The sequence below is a fragment of the Hirundo rustica genome, chromosome 6 (assembly GCF_015227805.2).
Source record: "Hirundo rustica isolate bHirRus1 chromosome 6, bHirRus1.pri.v3, whole genome shotgun sequence".
Taxonomy (NCBI): domain Eukaryota; kingdom Metazoa; phylum Chordata; class Aves; order Passeriformes; family Hirundinidae; genus Hirundo; species Hirundo rustica.
In genome coordinates this window covers 12,462,588-12,484,906 of record NC_053455.1, presented here as the reverse complement: position 1 = coordinate 12,484,906, position 22,319 = coordinate 12,462,588, and the positions used below count along the sequence as shown (strand labels likewise).

General features: G+C 44.5%; 1 protein-coding gene across 2 annotated transcripts in view; it reads right to left on the bottom strand.

Annotated features, from left to right (window-relative positions):
- Window positions 1-22,319, bottom strand: part of CCDC85C (coiled-coil domain containing 85C) — a 109,581-nt gene that overhangs the window by 18,708 nt on the left and 68,554 nt on the right. The window contains exon 3 of one of the 2 annotated variants that reach the window (XM_040068145.2): window positions 7,077-7,181. The exons of the other annotated variant lie outside the window; for it this stretch is intronic. Coding sequence (XP_039924079.1) covers window positions 7,077-7,181 — 105 coding nt within the window. The remainder of the gene's footprint in view (window positions 1-7,076; window positions 7,182-22,319) is intronic. 2 annotated transcript variants of the gene reach the window in all.

The window sequence follows — 22,319 nt, the reverse complement described above, 5'->3', positions numbered from 1 at the left end:
AAACACACTGGGCAAGCACCTGCCACCAGGCACAGGAGAAGGAACCTGTGGAAGATTCCGAGACAGACCCAGCTCCCCAGCACAAGACAGGTCCTGGCCACTGACCAATGAGTTCAGAGCCATCAGTACTCTGTATTAGCATCTTCCTTATCAAATCAAGGGACTTTATTGCAGATGATAATCTCCTTTGGCATTACTTAATTTGCTGCCTTTAATCATAGGGAGCAGCTGGTCATGTAAACATTCAAATCCATGAATTAACTGCTGGATCCACACAAGAGCCAGACAGAGCCCGTCTGTGTGTCTCAGCCGCCTCCTCCTGCATCTTCAGTGTCCCCAGCACACACGGATGTCCAACTAGTAATAACAAGGACTTACATGGTGCTTTCTGATTATTAAAGAAGCAATTTAACTGTTTCACTGCCTTCTCAGCAAACATCACAGACACCCAACAAAAGAACAGCTCCTCTCCCTGGCAGGCATGACACAGCGCTGGCTGTGCGGGCTGCGCTGGGGCACCGAAGGGAAGATCTCGGGACAGCCCCGAACAGAAAAACAAAGCCAGGACATTGTTTGCAACGGGCTGTCAGTACAAACAGGAAGGGTGTCTTTTCTCGGCACGGAGCTGATCGCAGCTCCAGACTCGGGAGGCTCCTCGGAGCCGGTGAGAGCCTCCCCGGGCCGAGAGGGGAGCGGCCGCTCCGGGCGGTAACAGCGCCGGGCAGCTGGGATGGGTGCGCCCCGGCAAAATCGCCACCGACAGCTTCAGCTGGCCCCTGGACCTTGAAACCCTTACCGACATGACACATTCAGAGCAGTTCCAGCCCCTAACCACCTGACACAAGCAAACAGAACAAGTCTGTCCGGGCAGAGCAAGCCCACGCCGCGCCAGCTGACGAGTGCACTAACTCCGACTGACTCACAGCGGCACTGTCAGCGTAAGGATTTTGAGAGGTGCTGCTGCTTTTGATAAAGGAAAGTCAAGCACGTTTGTTTTCAGAAGAAAACGATGGGCATTTTTAAGATGTTCATGATTTTGAAGCAAATCTGATTTGGGGATGATGCAGGTGAAAGCCTCTGAGTGGGTAGAGGATGCAGGCAGGCGCAAGAGGATTCCTGCGCACACCGTATCACCCCTCAGGTCTCCATTTCAGCCTGGCTGCCCTTCCAGACCCATGGCAGAGCAAGGGTCTGTTGTGCCCCTGCCTCTCCCCTGACCCATTGCCAGCCTCACATAAAGGTACATGAAAAACGAGCATGAGAACCTACAGCAGAGCTTCAAAGCAGATGAATTTTTCTTGCTGTCTGTGGTTACCTGTAAGGGCAGATTATGGGCACAGCCTGTCAATGCCTCTTCTGCTCATCAAATTCCCAGCCTTTGTCACTGCCAAACTTTGTGCTGGTTAGCTGCCATGAGGAAAAAAACCACCCACTGCTCAGAGCCTCTGCAATAGCAGCAGATGAAGGGCAGCTGCTTTCAAAAATGGATTGGTTTGTTCTCAGCTGCTGGTGATAACACCCTGAAGCTTCACCATAGCACTCCCTGGGCCATAAATCCTGACAAACCTTTCATTTTACTTTCTCTTCCACAGCTACTGTTGCTGCAGCAGCAAATCAGCCTCTTTGAATTTCTCTTTTTGTCTGCTCAATAAAGTCCTGGTGGTATTGGTGAAGCCAGTGGGATGGAGCTGCCTTCTGCCACGCTTCTCATACTTCTCTCAATCATTGCTTCCCCCTGCCTAAAAAGGCACCATGGCCATTGCTGATGTGGGAAGGTGAGAAACCAGCCTAGAGTCATCCTCTGACACACACCAGCTGTGCTCAGCTCACCTGACAGCTACAGGGGAGGGGGTGCAGGGATAGGAGAAGGTAGGGGACCCTCAAGGCACTGCATAGGATGGGCTTCTGAAGCAACAGAAGGAGCTGAAGGCATTTTGAGAGGCTGCAATGAGATGCTGAAGACGCAAATGCAGTCCTGGGGATGCCAGAGGCACTGGGTAGCCATGGATCCCCACCCCCACCTCCTGCCCAGGGGCATCATGCAGCACTGTGAGGGGCTGGGGGTTCCTTGCTGGCAGTGGAGGGGTTGCTGTGCTGTTCTGGGACACCTTGGGGCTCTGCTAAGGTCTCCAGTGCACCAAGAGACTCCGCAGGGACAATCAATGCTCCAAGGGTTCTCCTGACTCTGCTGGGTACATTATCAGGACATCACAATGAGAACAATGTGGTGATCTTTTGCCACTTCAAGATTGATTTTAAAAGTCAGGTCTGCCTTACAAAGCTGATCCAGTTCTCCCTGAGAGGAATAGATTTACTCCCATGCAGGCTGAGGAGGGACTACAAGACTTGCTCTGGGTTCCCCAGTGAGGCCCAAGACCAGGCTTGGGCCACAGTTACATCTCCTTGCCTACACCAGGTCGGTTCAGGGGCCAGCTATGTCCTCCCTCTGCAGGGAGCTGAGGGAGAGATACCGAGTTTCCTTCTCGCTTTTCTTCTGCCTTAGCCCTGGTACTGAACAGGATGGAGACCACTGTCTTCCCACCAACAGGGCGAGACAGGACTGTCACTGAGGCTGGGGTTTAGCTACTCTGTGCCCTCACCTCACATCACTCCTCACCACTGCTCTCACCAGCTCAGCAGACAGCCAGCGCTTCAGCCAAGGACTCCTCATCCCTTCCCACTCCATCTAATGGCTTCTCTTTACACCTACAGACCACAAACATTTGGGCTTGTTTTTGTAATAGCAAGTGTGCCATCTGGCAAAATGAAATACACTTCCCCTGAGAATCTCTCCAAGGCAGAGGTACAAAATGTGACTTGTTGTGACAGCATGGTGGGGACCAAGGGAAGGGGCTTGTGATGCCCCAGGTATCTCCCAGGCTTTGCATCCTCCAAGAAGTGGACACTGGAGAAAAATACAATCAGAGACAGTGTCAGGAAGCCAGAGATTCAGCAGCCCTCTAAGATGAATGCTCTCCACTACATAAGCACACTATTACATCTTTGCATTTTCCTGTGGACCTTGTTTTTGGAATAGATTTAGAGGAAAATGAGAAATTGTGTCTCCCCAGCGTGGTCTGTAGTCTACAGACTCCTGAGAGAAGCAGCTTCGAATAATGGAAATCTCACTTTTATCTGGAGATACTTATTGTGGTCCCTAGGGGCATTTATAAAAGCTGGGTATTGCCATCATCAGCATTGCCTTCTCAAAAAGAGAGAGCTTGTCTCAGCTCTCACAGAGTGTATCTACAGGCACTTTCCCCAGGGATTCCCAGTTCCAGGATGGTCTCCAGCCACCACCTACAGCACGGGCAGACACATCCTCCTGCACCCAAATGGGGAACCACTCGGAGCTCCTGCTCCTCAGCAAGGGAACGCTACAAACTCAGCACAAAAGCTTAATGAAGGGGAAGATGATGATTATTTTAACCTAACATGTCACTCACACTCACACACCTACAAACACACATTCAAAAGATGGTCAGAATCCCTGTGTGTGGCGCAGAAAACAAGGAACACCCACTAGCAAGTCCTAATGAGAGCCCTGGCATCCCTCCTCATTGACAGCAAAGAAATGGGTTCTGGGAGACTTTTTTTCACATGCCTTAGGAGTTTCTGGTTATCACAGGCTGATCTTTATCTCAGCATCTTGCTTACTCACCCTCCAAAAACCCTAGGAAAGCTGCTGCCTGTTGCCTCCTTTCCATCACTTTGGTCATCTTATCTACTCCTTCCTCTTGGAAGCACAGGAAGAAAAATCACGGTGTGACATTGCTCCCGTTATCAGGGAACCAGTCCTCTGCTGATGAGCCATCTGTGCTGTGGCCTTATCACAGCACAGACCTCCCAGTCCTGACACAAACCACACATCCTGTGGTGTTTACCCATTTGCTTGCTGCCAGTCACGTCTTTGGCCATCAGCACAGGCCAAAGCATCCTTTCCTCTAGAATTCCCGCTGGTGTTTTCACACACACTTTTCCACCCACACTAGCCTTAGTATTTCCATTACAAATCTCCACAGTTACTCCCACCAAAGGCAGGATTCCCATTATAAATCACATGAACACTGCTAGCAGATTTTAAGTCGAAGCCAGCCAGGCTACCTCCAACTGCTAGCAACAAGCTGGTTCATATTTAATGTGTTCTTTGCCGATGTGGATAAATGGTTCCCCCAGGCAGTCGGTTTATGAGCTTCTCAAGGTGATGGTGCCTTCAGCCATAGGACCATAAGCAGCCCTCAGGTCACCTTCTCGTGCCTGGGCACTGAGAGGGGCCTGGGCGCAGCCACAGGGCAGCGGGCAGGCACAGGGAACTCTGCAGGGAGCACGTGTCCACATGGCAGCCACAAAGAGGCCAAAGAAAAGAGAGGTGTGAGCTCTGGGCCATGCCTCAGCCCCACATGCATCCTCAGCTGTGCTGCGGCGCTCTTGGATGTCCCCCTGGATGTGGGGGCAGTGAGCAAGCAGCTGTGTGGGGTTCAGCTGCCAGCTGCAGTTAAGCCATGACACCCAGATGCCCGGTGGGCCACAGAATCCTCAGCAGCACACGGCTCACAGGTAATTCAAAGACAGATCTCCTGCCTGGGACTTACATGAGTCTGAGCAGCCCTGGAGGCTGCTGGCAATGGGAAAAATGGAGCCAGCCTATCCAGCTTAGTCTCATCCCAGGAAAACGGCAGGTCCCACCAGAAGCTTGTTGCTGTCTCCTCTTCTGAGTCCAAGCCAGAGGAAATCACCCACACCTCCCAAAGGCCACAGGGAGCCTCTGGTACTCCATGAAATGGGGCTGGGTGGCAGCTCCCAGAGCTGGGAAGATTGACCACCCTGCTGTCAGTTCCTTCCCTTTGACCACTCTGCTGTCAGTTCCCTCCCTTGCAAAGGCCAGGGCCTTGGAGGCCACACTAACCCCAAGGACTGCCGCTCCTGGATTTTCGGTCACCACTGCAGACTACAGAGCAAATCTATAATTACCCATGTGCGTGAATCCCAACGCAGAGTGCAATTGTGTCTTCTGCTTCTGCATCTGGAGCCTGCACCCGTGTCCCTGATCCAGGACACATTAGAAACACCCAGCTGTGTCATTAACTGGGGTATGCCAGAGCCCTGGAGAGCTGGAGTCCTGCTGGTTAGCTGTGTGAAAGCCAGGGACGTGCTGAGGAGCTTCCCAAAGAGTAGCACGGGCAGTGCCGATGATGAAACCCTGAACAGGTGTGACAGCTTTGAAGCTGACACCAATTGTCCGTCACTCACCCACATGAGGTTTGTGCAAGCACAAAGAAGAATGATTTCTCACAAACTCACGCCTGCTGTCTATTAAAAAAAAAAAAAAAAAAGCCACGGAGAAACTCAGGTACATCTAAATGTCTGTCCACTTCAGGGCATGCTCAAGTAGTTCAAAGACATTTGCACAAATTTGTGGTCATTATCCTTCATCACAAAAACAGTATATCATGTCAAGCCACAGACCAAAGGGATTTCACTAGGGGTAAGCAAATAAACGGCTGCATAAGTATCTCAGACAATGTGGATTTGGATCCAAAGCTGTTTTCGTTTTTTCTCTATCAAATTCTTGTAAAGAAGGCAGAACACAGATGAAAGCAAATGTCGCACAGCACCCAGGCCTCTCCATAAACACCAGGTGCCATCTCCTCCTTGAGGAAGGAGAGGAAACAGGGACAAGTAGCCAGGAAGGGCTCCAGCAGGCAGGACCATCTGCCACCACCCCTCGCACAGCCCCAGTGAGCTGCGGGGGCCAATGCTCAAGCTGAAAACTCTCCTGGCAGCTCCCATCCCAGCACAGCTCCTCTGCAGAGAGCTGCTGGATGTATCCCAGCCTGACTGACGAACATAAAATCATGAGTTAGCAGCAGTCCTTGGGGCAAACCAGCACAGGCTGACTGAGTGTCACCAACCTGGAACTAAGGTGGGGATCAAAAGCCTAAGCACCAGGGAAGCAAAGCAAAATCTCCAAAATTGTAAGGCTGGCACACCCAGACAAACATCTCCAGATTCAAGTCTCTCTGTACTCCCTATAAAGTCTCCTGTCCTTATACGTGGGACACAAAGTTAGAAACATGAATATTCACCTGGACAGTTTTATCCTCCTTTTTTTTGCTTGAAGCATCCCCATCCATTCTACCATTTAGCAGGGATAGGAAGGGGATATGCCTCCATACTTGAGTTTTATTTATGTAAAGTTTATTAAATTATTATCGTGCCCTTCTTTACGACTGTAAGAGATACAGTAAATCTACAGAATGACTATTTCCCAGTCAAGCAGCCAACACATGACTGCTCCTACAGGACCTGCAGCACTGCTGACCAGTGTCCCAGACATGGAGCACAGAGCTTCTCCAGCTGTGCTGCCATCAGGATTTTGCTCACATTCGTAACACTCGCAGCCCACTCCCACCAGGACTCTCTGATGGTTTCTACACTCCTCCTGTAATCTGGAAACCAGTATTACCATGCAAACACAGAGACCCAAGCAGTGAGGGAAACATCTGGAAGGCAGGGCTCAGGATCCTCAGCCATGCCTGGCACATGGGTGCCCTGGCACAGCAGCACAGATTCCATCTTATGCAAGAGGCTTTAGTCAAGAATCTTCTGTGGTTTGAGAAGCAATGCAGGCAAATTTTAGGAAGCACAAACCTCATTTGTGGTACAGAAAAACCTAAGAACTTACTCACTAAACAACCCTGTCCATGCAGTGCCAGACACCTGGCAAGCCTCATCCACAACCAGCCTTTTTGCTGCAGGCACAGGGCACTTACCAAGAAGAAGATGCAGGTGTTACAAGACTCACCCTAGCTTTAAAAGACTCACAACAGTGACAGTCAGTTGGCTGAAAACCCATGCTGGGAAGCTGATGAACTAAATTCAGGCAAAGATTAATGTTCCAGGAGCTCCCCATCCTCCCAACAACTGCAGGTTTTAGCCACAAGTTTGCACCACCAGCTTCAGGGGGAACAATCACTTGGGAGAGCTCCCCTGTAATCTTCACCTGCCCCTCCAGCCATGCCCACTTTTGGGGAAGCCCATGGCTCTGCCTGTATAGGTAAGGAAACGTCTCTTACATTTTGCAGGGCGTCTTGGTACTGTGGCAGTGACGAGAGCTGTGACTCAGAGTGGTACGGGGACAATCCTTTCCTCAGAGTCCTCAGGTCCCCCGTGCTGGACTGCTGCAACGACAACAGAAAACAGGACAGCCCATGTGAATGAGAAGAAAGCAAGCTGTGCCTCTCCTGATGTCCTGGCTTTTCCCATGAACACATCTGTCCCCTGATCTGTTCTCATTACTTCTCCCTGCACCAACAGTGGCAGCGAGCACTGTAATAAAATAAAAAATAAAATGCTTTTTCCGTGCCCAGTCCTAGAGAAAACACCTGCAAGCAGCTGGAGGTGAACTGTTCAAGGTCTGCTGCATTAAGTGATACAGCAGGAAGGCATTTTTTTACCTAAGTTCCTACATGCTCAATAAAAGCATTCGTTAAGAGGTACATAAAAATATTTTTAAGACTTCAGATTAAATCAAAATCAGCAAAAAATCCACAAACAAACAAACAAACAAACCTAACCAAAAAAAACCCCACACCAGGAGACATTTTCTAGATTAAGGGTTTGTAAGCAGTGCTACTAGGATTCACAAAAGCAAGCTTGCAAAAGGTGTGTTGACAGGAACAGTTTCTTGTTTGCTTACAAATTTGCTTGTACCCACAGGTCTTGAACATGGTGAAATAAATGAAAGTAGTCTATATAACCCTAGAAACCAAATAAATGCCACCAGTAGTCTGCACTCACAGGGGAAGGAGCACTGGGTGTTAGGAGTACTGAAAAATCTCCCTGGGATAAAGATTCTGCCTTGTGTTTCTAACTCTCTCTGTGATCCTGAAATGTGAAGAATGAGAAGTGTTTCTCATTTATAAAAGTGCACCCAGAAAAAGCCAATACACAAGTAGCCAAAATCAAAGGACTGGGAGAAGAGTCTATCTTTATCACCAATAAACATCCTCATTAACTTTTCATATTTTAAGAGTATCAAGCAGCGCACTGTCCTCTATTTTAAAGCTAAAAAATCATGACCTTTCAGATTTTTATGCTCCATTAAGACTTTCGACTTGCATTTGCTACAGAAATGATGTTTTCTACTTCAAAAGAACCAAAGAAAAGTCATTGGAGCAATAAAATTTAACAGGGAATCTCATAAATCAACTCAGTTGTATATAAAAACCTCACAGTAACCCAAAGGCCTGAACATAATGGAGACTTTGGAGACTGTTGACGTGCACAAATCTCTGGAAATATTGAAAGTTCATTTCCATTTCCTGCCCCAAGAGAAGAATTGATGCACTCTGAGTGGATACATTATTTTCCATCAGTGTCAAGAAATATTTTCTTATAGCTACGTGGCCTATTTTAGTTTTAGTTGACATTCAGCTTTTGTTTCATTTCAAACTGTCATTTTCATAGGTTAAAACTTCTACAGTGACCCAATGCTTTCACAACCATTCTGGAGGCCTCACCCTATCAACTTTCCTTTTATAAGCTGTGAAGAGAAGGGCAGTTCTCAAGAAAGCCATAATGAGAAATGGATGCTAGTCCTGTATGACCCAATCTGCTATTGTGCCTCACATGGAATCAAGTGATACAGAATGAGTTCAGCATATCAGATATCTGGGATTCCCCTGAATTTACGAAGAGAGAAGACGTGGCCTGTATTTCTTTCACATTTCACAACAGAGAGTCAGAGAGAGAGAGATCTGAAGCAGATAACTCCTTCTGAAGCTGAAAAGTGACTGCTGCAGAACTGAGTTTCCACTATTCCTGGGAGGTATATCATTTCAAAGGAAGGTTAGCAGGTCACAAAGGAAGATGATAAGAAGATTCTCAGTTTACTGGCAGTGTCCCAATCATGTGATGTCTCTTGGTGGTTACCCTGAAAGGATTTCACCTTGGCTGGTTGTGCTGCCCTGGCCCTGATGTGTGCAACCTCTTCTCTGCTCGTGTGTGTGCGTGGGGACGCAGCAACGTCCTGGAGACGTCCTGACACCCTGCTACCCTCTCCTTTCAGCTGTCAGCTCAGGAGCTCAGGCTCTCTTCCCTGACATCTGTGATGAAGAGGCACTCACGTGGCCAAGGGAAAAGCAGAATGAAACAGCAGAGCCAAAATGTGAGCTTGTCTCTTTGTGCTGGAGACCCCAGAGTTTGCAGATCTCTCTGAAGTTTCTCGCTCCAGAACAGTGTGCGTTGCCTCAGCAGTTTAGAGACCCTGGGTTACTCAGACTTTTGCAAACCACACTGAGACCTGCAAGACACCACATGATTGTGGGAGACACCACAAATGTAAAAAAAAAACAGGCCTGAGAAAGAGAGATTTGGTGGGCATTTGTGTGCATCCCAGAAACTCTGTCTTGGCCCCAAATCTGAATGGGTTGGTCTGCATTGGAGTCCCCACGTGTTTCATCACATTTCAGCTCATCCTCATAGAAAGGCAAAATGCTTTGTCCAGCTAAGGAAGGAAGATAACCAGACCCAAGCCCCAACAACACCCAGTATCACACTGATGTCGCTATAAACACACTAGTTTAAATTGATTTAATTAACTGCCCTATGCTCCTGCCTGTAGAAAAAGTCTGAATTCATTTCAATGTGGCTTAAATTGCTTGAAATTGTGTTGGTAAATACACAGATACAGTCAAAACTCACCTCTAACAAGTGTTCATAATGGATTAGTTCTATTGCTTTTTTTAAAGCAAATCCCATTTAAGACTGCACTAGTGTGTGACAAAACTATTGTTAGGTTGTTTCAATGGCTGCTGATTATGAATCTGACCTAATGCATGCAATTTGATGGAAAGATTCCCACTGAGTTCAGTGAACATCAAAACAAGCTCTTAATTAAAGAACATAAAGGAAAAAGAGAAAAAAAAATAGGACAAGGAAAAACATCTAAGAAATAAAAATGCTGAGCAGAGATGTATCCAGAAGAGGAATGAGGTGTTTGGAGCAGCGAGTGGGTTTGTTAGGGCAAAGAGAGTCTTCACCTGCCATTATTTATAAGACAACCCTGTCAGAAATGGGCAGAGTAAACTTTTTCCTCCCACTGTCTGTCATAAAGCCAACCCCTTTCATGAGCCCTCCACTCAATGCAATTCTCCTTCTATATTTTCTAGAAGTTATTTGGGAATGTATCTTACTTTAATTGCTTGTGGTTTTTTACAACAGGCTACCAATCACAGCCCTGCACTATTTATCTTCCCTGTACTAAAAGCAAATGTGTGGGTTTTCACACAGAAAGAAAACTGCTTTCTCTTCCTTTTTGAAATTAGAATGGTGCAGTGACAGATATTCAACAGATCCCCCTAAACATTTGCACATTCCTTGGGCTCTGCTATCAGTGTTAGAGCTAACCAGGGAAAGAAAGCGAATCCCTTATTAAAAAGCGATATGACTAATGATGCATCAGAATGAGTAGCCATTATTCCACTTAAACCTAAATTAAAAATCCTGGTATTTGCATTGTCTATTCACTCACAAAATGAAATCTCTTATTACCTCACCGAATTTTCATTACTGAGATGTAAGTGGATCCCAAATTGCTTTTCTAGTCAGAAAGACATTTTTAAAGTAGAATCCCTGATCATCTCCGCTCATCATCATTGCTGGAGATTATCTCAACTAATGGGTAACATATCGATAATAAATTATCCTTCAGGAAAAATCACTTCACATTTCTATAGTTTCAAGGAATTTATCAGCAAAATCATTTTGATCTGAAGTAAAATTCCATGGAAGCATGCGGTCTCAACAGAACTTTTGTTGGAAATGTTCCCTAAGCTGAGGAGCAGAGACAGAAGGAGGGACAGAGCAAAGGAGACCAAGTGAGAGCTCAGGAGACACACACACTTGTCCCCAGCAAACACCAACTGGCCACTGACTACACCAGAGTGGCTCTCGCTGTCTTACTGGGAATATTTTTCAAACCCTAGTTTCATCCACTGTTAAAAAAAAAAAAAAAATCCTGACTTTCACAGCAGTACAAAAGATCTGCCCTGGTCCAACTCAGCACTTCTCTCCACAGTGTTGCCTCCCCTCCCCAGCTGATGGGCATGGGGACAAGCCTGCAGAGCCAAGAGCCAGAGCCCTCGCCTGGGGCACAAACCTGTGCCACACGCTGCCAGCACTGACACCCTGCAGCGGTCATTCCAAGAAAATCACTCTTCAGTACTCAAAAAAAAAAAAAAAAAGATATAACATTTATTGATAAAATTTTCAACTAGGCAGGACTTAAGAGTGACCCCAAAAGATTCTTGGACCAAAGCCCAAGACCTTTGTCAGCCTGCTATGAATGCCCCTCCCACCAGGGAAGGGAGTTTGGCGTAATCCTACCAATGGGAAAAGAGTAGGGCCAACAAATCAAGCCTTTTAGTAAAAATAGACTGCAAACCCAACTTTTTTTTTCTTTGTAGAAAACAGAAGCAATTTGATTACAGATGCAACTTGATGGGAGGAAAGTGGTATTTTTCATAACAAATAATGTATAATTTTAAATGCTTGAGATAGAAATTAAAGTCTTGGTGCTTACCAAAGACTAAAATTACATTAAAAAAAAATAGCCAAAACAAAACAATGAAAAAACAGCAAACACTTGTTCCTATCAAAGCTTTCTATCCTGCTAGCAAAGAGAAGAAATGGTGGCCTCTGACTTTTTGACCTGCAGTGCTGAGTGATTCAATTGAAAAATAACACAAATAACACCAGAAGATGGATGGTGTTTGTGGTATTTTAAGGTCAAAGTACTAAGAAGAAAAATTTATTTTCCTTTCAATTTTGTCCAGTGAAGTCAGATCAGTGCTGTGGCCATGTTGGACCAACTGTGAAGATAAAGTGTTGAAATCTTAAGAGACAAGTCAGACAAATTGTCTTTTCTGTTACCCTTCAGTGTTACTTTTGCTGAAAGGGAGAAAAAAAGGAGACAAATATTTAATTCTGAAATATTTAGATGCAACAAAATGGACTGTTCTTAACATAAATTAAATACAGAAAGACAGAAATTCACTTGACAGAAAGTTCTCAGCATTTATTAGAGATTAGCAAAAAAAAAAGATTTCAATTAGAATTATGTTCTGAAGTGACTGAGGAAAATTATAAAGCAGCACTGTCAGCTCCCAGTAATTCATGAATTAGCATTCAAAACAGGGTCGTTACATAAGTAGCCTTTAATTGAAAACACTTTTTTCTCCTTTCGCATAAGTCGTAACAGATGAAGGCTGAAAAGAGGTTAAAAAAAGTATTTAATCATAAATGATCAGTCTGACCCTGTGCCCTGTGGAAACACTAAAACCTTCACAAAGGGTCACAGCTTCCCTTCTCCCTGTGGGCTGTGGGCTCATTTGGGAGTAATTTGGGTGCCTAAACATGGGCATCCTGTGCCTGAGCATATCTGGAGCCTTGGTAGATGTGAGAAAGAGCTGCTAGAGACCCTCAGCCTCCTTCTGCAGGTCTGGAGGCACCTGGGGACTACAGCTCTCTTCACCTCTTTGTAACTCATTTCTAAGCTCCTGCATTATGAAAAGTTTCTCTCCTGGTTCACAAGTCATTTTTAAAAACACACAAAAAAGCACCGAACTGAAGGTGGGGAGCCCCTTTTTGTTTACCTTTGGGGAGTATAAAGGGATGGCAAAATGCATCCAGAACAGAGAGGATCGAGCAAACATGAGTCCCTGACAGCAGACTTCCCAAAGGGCTGTCATTTCCGAGGGTTTCTAATAATCGCCTTCATTCTCCTACAACGCAGACCCACTCGCACTAAGCTCAAGAGACAGCAGATTACACACAGCGCCGCTTAAATGTATTAATATTATATCTGCTTTCAACAGAACTTTAGAAGAAATTATGTAACAGCATGAAGTGCAACTAGATGGAAATGAATACTGCAAGGAACTCAATATTGACAAGAGAACATACCCTTATTGACACCAGAAGATTTTCTTTGGACAAATTATTATGCCGCACCATCACCCAGCCCCCTGATAGACACGCAAATCCCATTTTTCAGTGGCTACCTCACCTTTTACAAAGCACAGGATTTCCTTCAGCCACCATTTAAACATCAGAGTGAACTTGGTCCCCAGCAATAAGACAAGGGCATCACACCCTGACCACGTAAGCCCATAAGGATTTTGGTTTATGATTTGGGTAATTCTCTATATGGGAAATAAAAGTCTATATTTAAAAAAAAAAAAAAATCTTACTTCAGATTTTAGTTTCACCCCATAAATATTGGATATAAGATGGAAAACTCTGTTGAGACCTTGGTTTTTGATTTTATACATTTGTGAAGAGGTAAAAAAAAAAACAAAAAAAAAAAAAACAAAAAAAAAAAAAACAAAAAAAAAAAAAAAAAAAAACAAAAAAAAAACAAAAAAAAACAAAAAAAAAAAAAAACCCAAAGGTTTTATTTTATTTCAGCCTACTATGTCAGTCTGCCTTCATCTTTATGGACTCTTGCACTGTCCATTACCTGGATTACTTGTCTGTCACTGTAATATAAATTCTTAACCTACCAGCAACAATACTCTAAACCATAATTGTTCCAGTAATTGAAACTGCCTCAATTTTGACACTCAACAACCCATTGTTTGCAATTGAGTAATTAAATGGAAGGTTTAGCTCAAAACCTTTTGCTGTTATTTCATGTAGTAATTTGGCTGAAAGTGCACACTTCTCTTCACGTAGGCAAATGGCATTGATTTGAACCAGGCAAAAACACAGATATTACTAACCAATGTCTTTTGCACAAGTACAGGATGAAAATAAAAATAAATTACTGGCATATTTAATACATTCAGATAATTAAAAAGTGGAAATCACCAACATTAGCAAGTGAAAGAATAAGCAATCAGAGCCCTAAACAACTAGCAGCAGTATCAAAAGGCAGCCCCCCAGTTCCAAAAAGCTGCTCATGGATGCACTAGCTCTCTCTACCTTACTGAAATTTTGTGGCAAGCTGTTGCAGTCAGTCAGCTAGAAGGGAACAGAGGGAACAGAAGAACATGTGGAAACTTAACAGAAATAAAGTTATTTTATTATCTTGAAAAAAACTCTTATCTTTACCACAGGTGACCAAATGGTCTTATATGCAGCACTTGGTAAGAAAATATTATTATTTGAACTTCAACCTCTTTCCCTATATTCACGACTGAAGCCTTGCAGAACCCATCTGCACAAACATTAATATCTTATTATCCAGACTCAGAGCATGGTGATCCCCCAAACAGTTGACAAAGCTTGATCACCTTACTCTTCCTCACAGCTACAGGCATTTTACCTGCACACCTGCAGGGGTCAATGGCACTATCAGCGCAGCTCTGTAACAACAACCCGGCCCGAGGCAGCCTTAGGGATATTTTGCTGGGCTAAAGCAAAGCAGGAACACGTCTCAAATAAGGTGCGGGAGGTGCAAAGCACCTGCCTTGCACAGCTCTCACAGGGGCAGCAGGGCAATGGTCCGTGGTTGTTGTGGCCGCAGCACCACAAGGGATTGGCCCTGTCAGGCAGCCTTGTGCCCCAGAGAACATCCCCTACCACGTGATCTCACACAAACATTTCCCCCTTATCTCATTAATCCATGGTTTAGCGTCTCACGCACCAGGAATCTGAGGGATGGGCAATTGCACTGTGTGAAAGCTAGCAAATAATTGAATTAAGGTTCAGTAATTGCAGTTATCACTACAAGACATATTCAAGCAAAAATAAGCTCAGCAAAGCACGTATCTGACTTTAAGTATATGTGAAGAGTCCCATTAGCTTCAGCAGCGTTTATCAGGCAAGTTGGAAATCACACACATGAGAGTGCAATAAAAAAATCAACGTATTTGATTTTGAAAGAACTCTGCAAATAAGGAAAAAAAAAATTAAGGGATGAGATTAAAACTATTTAACATCTTCCATGTCATGCAATAATATGAGCTTCCTGTGACAGGAGATTAAATTCCTTCACACTGGTTCATATCCCTGTTGTACATGCAGCACATCTGGGGATCACTTGAACAGGTGACAAAGGCTTTAGAGGATAAGGGTCTGTCAAGACATCTATTTGCCTGATTCTTTCTTCAGTACTCAGCCAGGAAGTCACAAGCACAGCCTCAGCCAGTTCCATCAGTAAATCCATTTTTAGTAGTTCATGTAGAATTGGAAATGCGTTTGGGCATTGTGCCACGGCTGGATCTCGGCCGCTCACAAATGTAACACAGGGATGAGGATCCCCACTTCTGCCTAGGTTATGACTTCCCCCCTCACAGAAGTTGGAGGGGCAACCAGATTTCACCTGGTTGCATTGGTGATAGCTCGAATTCTCTATTGTTCGGGGAGCTAACAACTTTGGGAAAGGCAGGAGACAGTCAGTAAGAGGCTTAGTGGATTTTACCATGTAAAATCACTCTTGGAAAAAGACTTTTATAAGTATCTCAGTGGGGTACAGGGTATAAAAGCAGTGCAGGTTTCAAACCTCTCCATTCTCTGTAGAACTGAGGTAGGGAACATCAGTACAATGTTAATATTCAAGAATGTCTGTATTTTTGTCCTCTTGTTTGAGATCTGCAGAGAAAGATCAAGCCCATAACACACAGGAGACTCGGATAATCAGTTCAAACCAAATTGCAGTATATAATTATAATCACACCACTGGCAGGCTTTGCTCAAGAGGAAATATGAGCTGGCACGGCCGAGAGATCCAAGTATCACAGCCTATAACCCAAATAGAAATGCAGCTCAATAGTTAACAAAGCCAAATGGAGTTACAGCCATTGGCATTTGGTGCAGCCCAAGTCTGGTTTCAGTCACAGACTAACAGAGCCCATCATGGCTCATTAGAACCAAAATCAGTGTCTTTACTAGGGGTGCCACTGGAGAAACTACAGAATGCTGCCCCAGTTCCTGCAGGGAAGTAGATGTTGATATGGAGATCATCTCCTGGAGTCACTTTTCATTTTCTCCTGTCAACTGCACTCCAGGCTAAAGGGAGGCTAAAGGGAACCACTGCACCTCCTCCCAAAATGGCAGCCACATCAACACTGCTGGGCTGCCCTCAAGGCACTCCCCACATCCCATAAAACAACAGAGTAGTGGGGAATGAGAAAAATAAAGACATGAAACCTCTCCCAATAAATCAGCAAAGGTCCCTTGCAGGATTTAGCCCATGCTGGGCACCAGGTGACTGAGGGCTCTGCTGGGCACCCAAGTCCCTCTCCTCTGGAGGACCACTGGGATGTTCCAAGCTCTCTGCTGAACTGGGACTCAAGCAATCAGAGCGAATCAGTTACTGCCAGTCTCTCTCTTTTTTTTTTTTTTTTTTTGAGATAATCTGGATATTCTTTAAAAGTGTCTTATAAAGGTTTATATTTGCATTTTTGGCTTCATGAAAAACAAAACTGAAAATCTTGGCATAAACATACAGTTCTGAGGAAAGAAGCTTTTACTTTCTCAAAGCAATGAATGATTAACATCTTTCCCATTGTTGCCCAAGTTGTTTTCAGATATCCGACTCTGAATTTTTCTTGATCTGAGCTTGAATTTGGCATTTCACTCATTGAAAAATCTGTTTTTAAGCCTCTGCAGTTATTGCATAGTTTCCCCTCAAGACATTTTTCAGTACTTCTCAGATGGACGGATTGCTGAGACTCTGTGTACTTTGAACTTCCCCGCATGTTTCTAAGATGCAGAAAGCTGCTTCTTCATAGCCTGATCTAACTGCAATTAAGAGCTTTTTCCCTGGCCCTGTCCTCATACAGAGAAAAAAAGTGGAATCTAGTGAAATTATTACAAAGCTGGTTAAGCACAGGATATGACTAATCCTGTATTTCACAGCTGGAGGTTAAACTGAGCCTCATTAAACCCAATGTTCTTGCTTACCCACAACAGAAACAAATGGGGCATGACAGAGCTTTGCATGTGTGCATCTCTCTCACAGACACTCAAACACTGAAATTCAGCTCCAGCCCTTCCAAATTTTTAAGTTGCAAGAAATTATATGATGGTCTCAAATTTGTAAGACTCAATTAACTCAGTATGTCTCTGTCTATCTGTTAGTCGGCTTCTGGATCCAAATCTTTTGAATTATATTTCCTAGGTTTTTAGGGAACTCTATTTACATTCTCATAAAATCCCTGGATACCACAAGTGACAACCCCCAGGACACAAATACATCACCCAGATTCTCTTACAAGTTGCAAAAGCTCATTTCTGTCATCGATTGCACATTTTAGAAGTGCATGAATGCAAGAGAATATTTATTTTGGTAGGTGGCAGCTCAAACCCCTGATGTCCAAAGCAAACAGAAGGAACTCCACTGTCTTAGAGGGCTTGAAGGTATTTTGAACTGCTCCTATAAAATCATACACTTTGCATTTGGGGAGGAAAAGCATTTTACTCAATAAGTATATATTGTTACTTACATCTCAGGTCAGCTTACTGGATAGCAAATTGGTCAGATCAGTCTTGTCCTTGCAATTTATAAAAGAAGGAGGTGCAATGGAACACACTTGGACATTGATTGGTTTTGCATGCTACATTTTTGGTTTTTTAAGATTCTGCTTCCACAGCTAAGAAAGCAACATTTGAGGGATTCTGTTACCATATTTTGCATTTACACATGTAAGCAATGCAGTGCATTCTCAAAACTATATCAAAGTTTTGGTCTCAAGAGAGAAGGTCTTGTGAAAATCTGTTTCTTCAAGAGCTGTACTCCAAAATGCACGGAGTCCTGTAGGAATTCTCACCGTTGACTTCCAAGGAATATTTGGATGAGACCCCAAATACGAATCTCCATTTTTATTACTTAAAATTAATATGCAGCTAAACATTGAAACACCGTCTAAAAACGGTAACAGAGTAACTGAGGGCACATCCCTTTCAGTATTCTGAATTTAAATGGGGACCAACTGCCTGGAAAGCCTACATGTCTGAGTTGCTCTGTATTACAAAAAAAAAAAAAAAAATTCAATTTCCCTTGTGAGACTTTAAATTAAAGCAATTATACTTATCCTCCTCACGCACAAACAATAGGTAGACTTTGGGGAAATCATACAGGTTTGTAATTTTGCTCCTGTCGTGGTGAGCGTGTGCAGTGCTCCTGGCACAAGCCATGGCCTCAGACAAACCTCCAGAGCCAATTCACAGAGGCCCAAATGCCAAGACCTTACAGCAGCTCTGAGAGCCCAGAGGAAACTCCACAAGCAGGAGCTGTTAATGGCAGACTTGGCCCAGAAGCGGCTGATAATAAAACAACGGAGGAAATTGCACTCTGACTCTCCTGAAGCCAGCGAGCACATTGTGGGCAGTTTCTCTTCCTTCTCCTTGGGAAGAGATCAGGCTCTCCACTGAATGGCATTTACATCTTTGTTCTTTGCAGTGCTAAGGATTGTCAGGCTCTTTTCGGCCCCGGGGTCCAGATTTCCCCCTTGTTTTCAGAACAATATGCTGGAAACTGCCTGCTGAGTGCATGGTTGTGCCAAGATCCCATTTGCCTAAGAATTGTGGCAGCCTGCAGATGCTGTGACCATGGAAGTTCTTTGCTCAAACACCTCAGCTCTGCTTTAACAGCAGTGTTACAGGCATTGCCTACTATCACTTTATTAAGCCTATAGCTGCAGCCTTCTTTTAATTCAGGAAAAGCATGCAGTTTCTTAAAAGTAAGACAAAGAACTGCTTTCAAGAACTTCTAGGGATGCTCTAAAGATCTTCCAAGGATACTCCAAATCCCAGGCAGCTAGCAGGCTGAACTGCTGTGAAGTGCTGGTGCTATTGAAGTCTATTTGGCAATTTTAATTAAATACTCTTATGTTCCTCATAAATCTCAAGGGCTGTCACTCCCTAGAGAAGAATTTTTTTTCGTTTCTGCTCTGCACCAGGGGACTTGAAATTTTCTGTCAGAGACACCAGGACTTCATCATCAAATGTCCAGTTACTTAGAGCCTCACCTGCCCAATGGATCTGCTTTGTTAAAAGCTGGGCTTTTTGAAACAAAAGTCTGTGATGTGCCCTGAGCATTCCTGAACAGAAAAATGCCTCTGGCATTCCTCCTCTCAAGGGAAAAGGTAGACACAGCTCAGCAGAGGCTATAAAACAAAAGGAGTCCTGACAGCCACCCATGGTGCACAGTACTTAGTCACACTGAGAGAGAAAAGTGATGAGTCCACACAGCCTAGAAACTTCAATTTCAGCTAAAAGTGCTCAACCCTTACGTGTGTACAGAATGAGCTGAAAATGCAAAATAATGTGAAAGAATGGCCAGAAGTTTGTTACCCTTATTATTTCTAAAATGTATGCATTAGTTATGAAACTACACAGAACTGACCTTTGGAGCTCCTAAATGTTGTAAATACAGGTCTCTCTAACCTTAAGGGCAAAGTGTAGCATTAAAAATTCCTTTTGGTTCAAGGGGCAGTGTGAAGTGGTTTAAGGGGTCTATTTTGTGCTTGGACACTCCTAGCTCAGAGGAATGGAAAGCAAATATGGTCTCCCACCTCAGGGATTATATCTTAGCAATATGGAAAGTACCCTTGCCCAGTCAACCAGACACCACTAAGGAAAGGTTAACGCCAGCTCTTCTGAGCATTTCCCACAATGGCACAGAGGAAAATCAAGACTTCACTCACGTGATGTTGCACAGACCAAATGCATGCACACAGCAGAGCTCAGTGCAATTCTTCCCTGAGGAATGTGAAACTACAGAAGGGATGCCTGTGAAGCTCTCAGAAACCAACACCCAACATTTCTCAGAGCTTTCATTCATCTTCTTTACACCAAAACTAAAACTTCCAGAAACCAGCTACACCTGTGAGAAAGGCTCACACGCCATCCCCACCGGGCTTTATGGGGTCTTTGCCGCTGTGGCTACACCACAGACACCTACCAGCCCTGGAGAGCAGGATTGAGTGGTCTTTTCTGGTAGTGGCATTTGCTAAAACCTCTCCCCAAACAATACAAACCAGGGCAACAAAAGTTGTGGGTTGCCAGAATTGCTGCCAGAGATTTTTGCCAGCACAATGATGCCAGCCAAGAGAATGACCTTCCAGCTGACATGGCCACACCAACAAAACATCACAGCATAAGCTGCATCAAAAAAAGTAAAAACTGGAGTCGTTTCTCCTCAGAGAAAGGAAAATGGAGAGAGTGATGAGTATTGATGGGTTAGCAACGTCAGAAACATATCATTTTCCAACTGGAAATACACAGCATGTCCTTCTCCAGAAAGCAAAAGAAGTCAAAACAACAACAAAATCCCACATATCATAGTAACACCCTTATCTCCATTTCCTTTCCTCCCACTGCAGTGTGGCTTGTGAGACGGTATTTCTTGATCTCCAAGAATAAGAAAAGCTCTCTCCATTAACCTGTTCAAGTAACTCACTAGAAAAACAGAAGTGTAAATCCCAGCACACCTGTGCTGCAGGTGACATGTACAGTGCAGAGCAGCTGCCAGGCACAGGCTGGGGAGCTTTTGCCTGTCCCACTGAGGCTTTCTTCTAAAGTGCTTACAGACAAAGGATATGTTGGGAAGCAGGAGAAAAAGTGCAAGCTCGGGATCCCCTGTAATAACTTGATTCCAGAAAGGGCTCCAAAGACACCACCTCTCAGCACACCTTCACTCAAGAGATGCTGAAGAAGATACAGCACCAGCCAGCAAAAGGGTATTATGTCACTGGCCGCTGGAATATAAATCCAGCCACAAAGCTTGCAAATATCCTTTGCAAGCACCAGCCTTCTCAGGTTTCTCTGGATGAAGCACTATTTCAGCTCTGTGTTTAGCAGCTGGAAGGAAGCCAGGAAGACTTCCATAACCACCCCTGATTTGTTAATCCCTTAATGCACAGGCACTGTTTGTTACTTAGGACGTCAGGTTTCATTGCTCCTCGGCACGCTGGTGATAGAACTTCTTGACACCAGCTGCAAATATTATTGCAAAGTCAATACTCCCAGGGAGAAAGCCAAGCCGAGTTAAAATGTGACTTTGGTGTTGACAAGCCAGCTTGGCACTGCAGAGTTCAAACAGCCAGGATCACCTGGCAACTTTCAAAACAGGAAAAAATTTGCCAGGATCCTTTCTGACTAGATTCTTATCCCAAGATCCGCATGGTAACAGCTAAACATTTTCCAATCAGACAAAGCAAGTAAAAACACAGAAAGTGGATTATACTTTTTGGGAAAGTGCTGGGAGCTATACATCCATATGCATGTGAGTTTGTGTCTGTACAGATTTTCCTAATCTTTCTCATTAAAAGAGAAGAAAATCCAGATCTGGGCGTGTAGCATGACAGATTGGAGGAGATGCAGCTCAGCTTCCCAGGGAGTTCAGCCAACCCGTGGTAGCTTCAACAGTCCTGTTGCCCTAAGGAAAGCTGACTCCCTGCTTATAAAATATAAAGTTATTTCCTGAATGTGATCTGAAAGAAGTTGGATCCTGGTCTTTTTGGAGGGCCATTGAGACATCACACAGGGGCTGCACAGCACATCACAGCCAGGCTGGCATCAGCGCCTGCTGCCACTGGGGAGGGGACTGGCCTTCTCCAGAACACAGGGCTGTTTTAAGGTAATTTCCCTCCCTCCTAGATTCAAATATTTATAATAACACAGCCCAAAAAATGATGACACCTAAGGACAGCCTTCACACCCAGGGGCAGCATGAGATGAAGGGTTGATTCATGAGCCTGAAGCAGCTCCGCACAATCCAAAATTAACTGGGTTAATCATCCTCCCAATGCAATAAGCCCATGCAGCTATGCAGACCCTATTCATTTTCACCATTAATTACCAACTTTTTCTTGACCTCCTAAGGCAGATCTGACAGAGTGATGTGGCTGTGGCAGGACAAAGCTAGGCCAAGGGCACATGGAGCCCATCCCTGAATCCATGCACATCCCAACTGTCCACAGGCAGACCATCTGCCAATCAATAGCTCCAATTAAACAGTCGAGGGTTTGCACCGACACCAGCTCAGTCTCTCCGTTTGGGAGAAAGACAGGGGGAGTTAAAATCACACTAGCAATCAATTAATACATGAAGCAACCCAAAGCTGTTGAGTTGAGCACCCTTTTGGGGTTTAACCCTTTGGAGCCCTATGAGTTTTTTTCATGGCTAGTAATGGCAATGAATATGCTGGGAGAAAGGAGTAATCTTTAAAAGAGCTGAGAATCAGGTCAAGTTGTGCATTTTGGAAAAAAATAACATTAGACAAGATTATTTTATTGACATTTCAGTAAGCATTGAGTTCTTTATTACTTTTGTTTGTTTATTTTAAATGAGAATGTGTTAGAAATGTG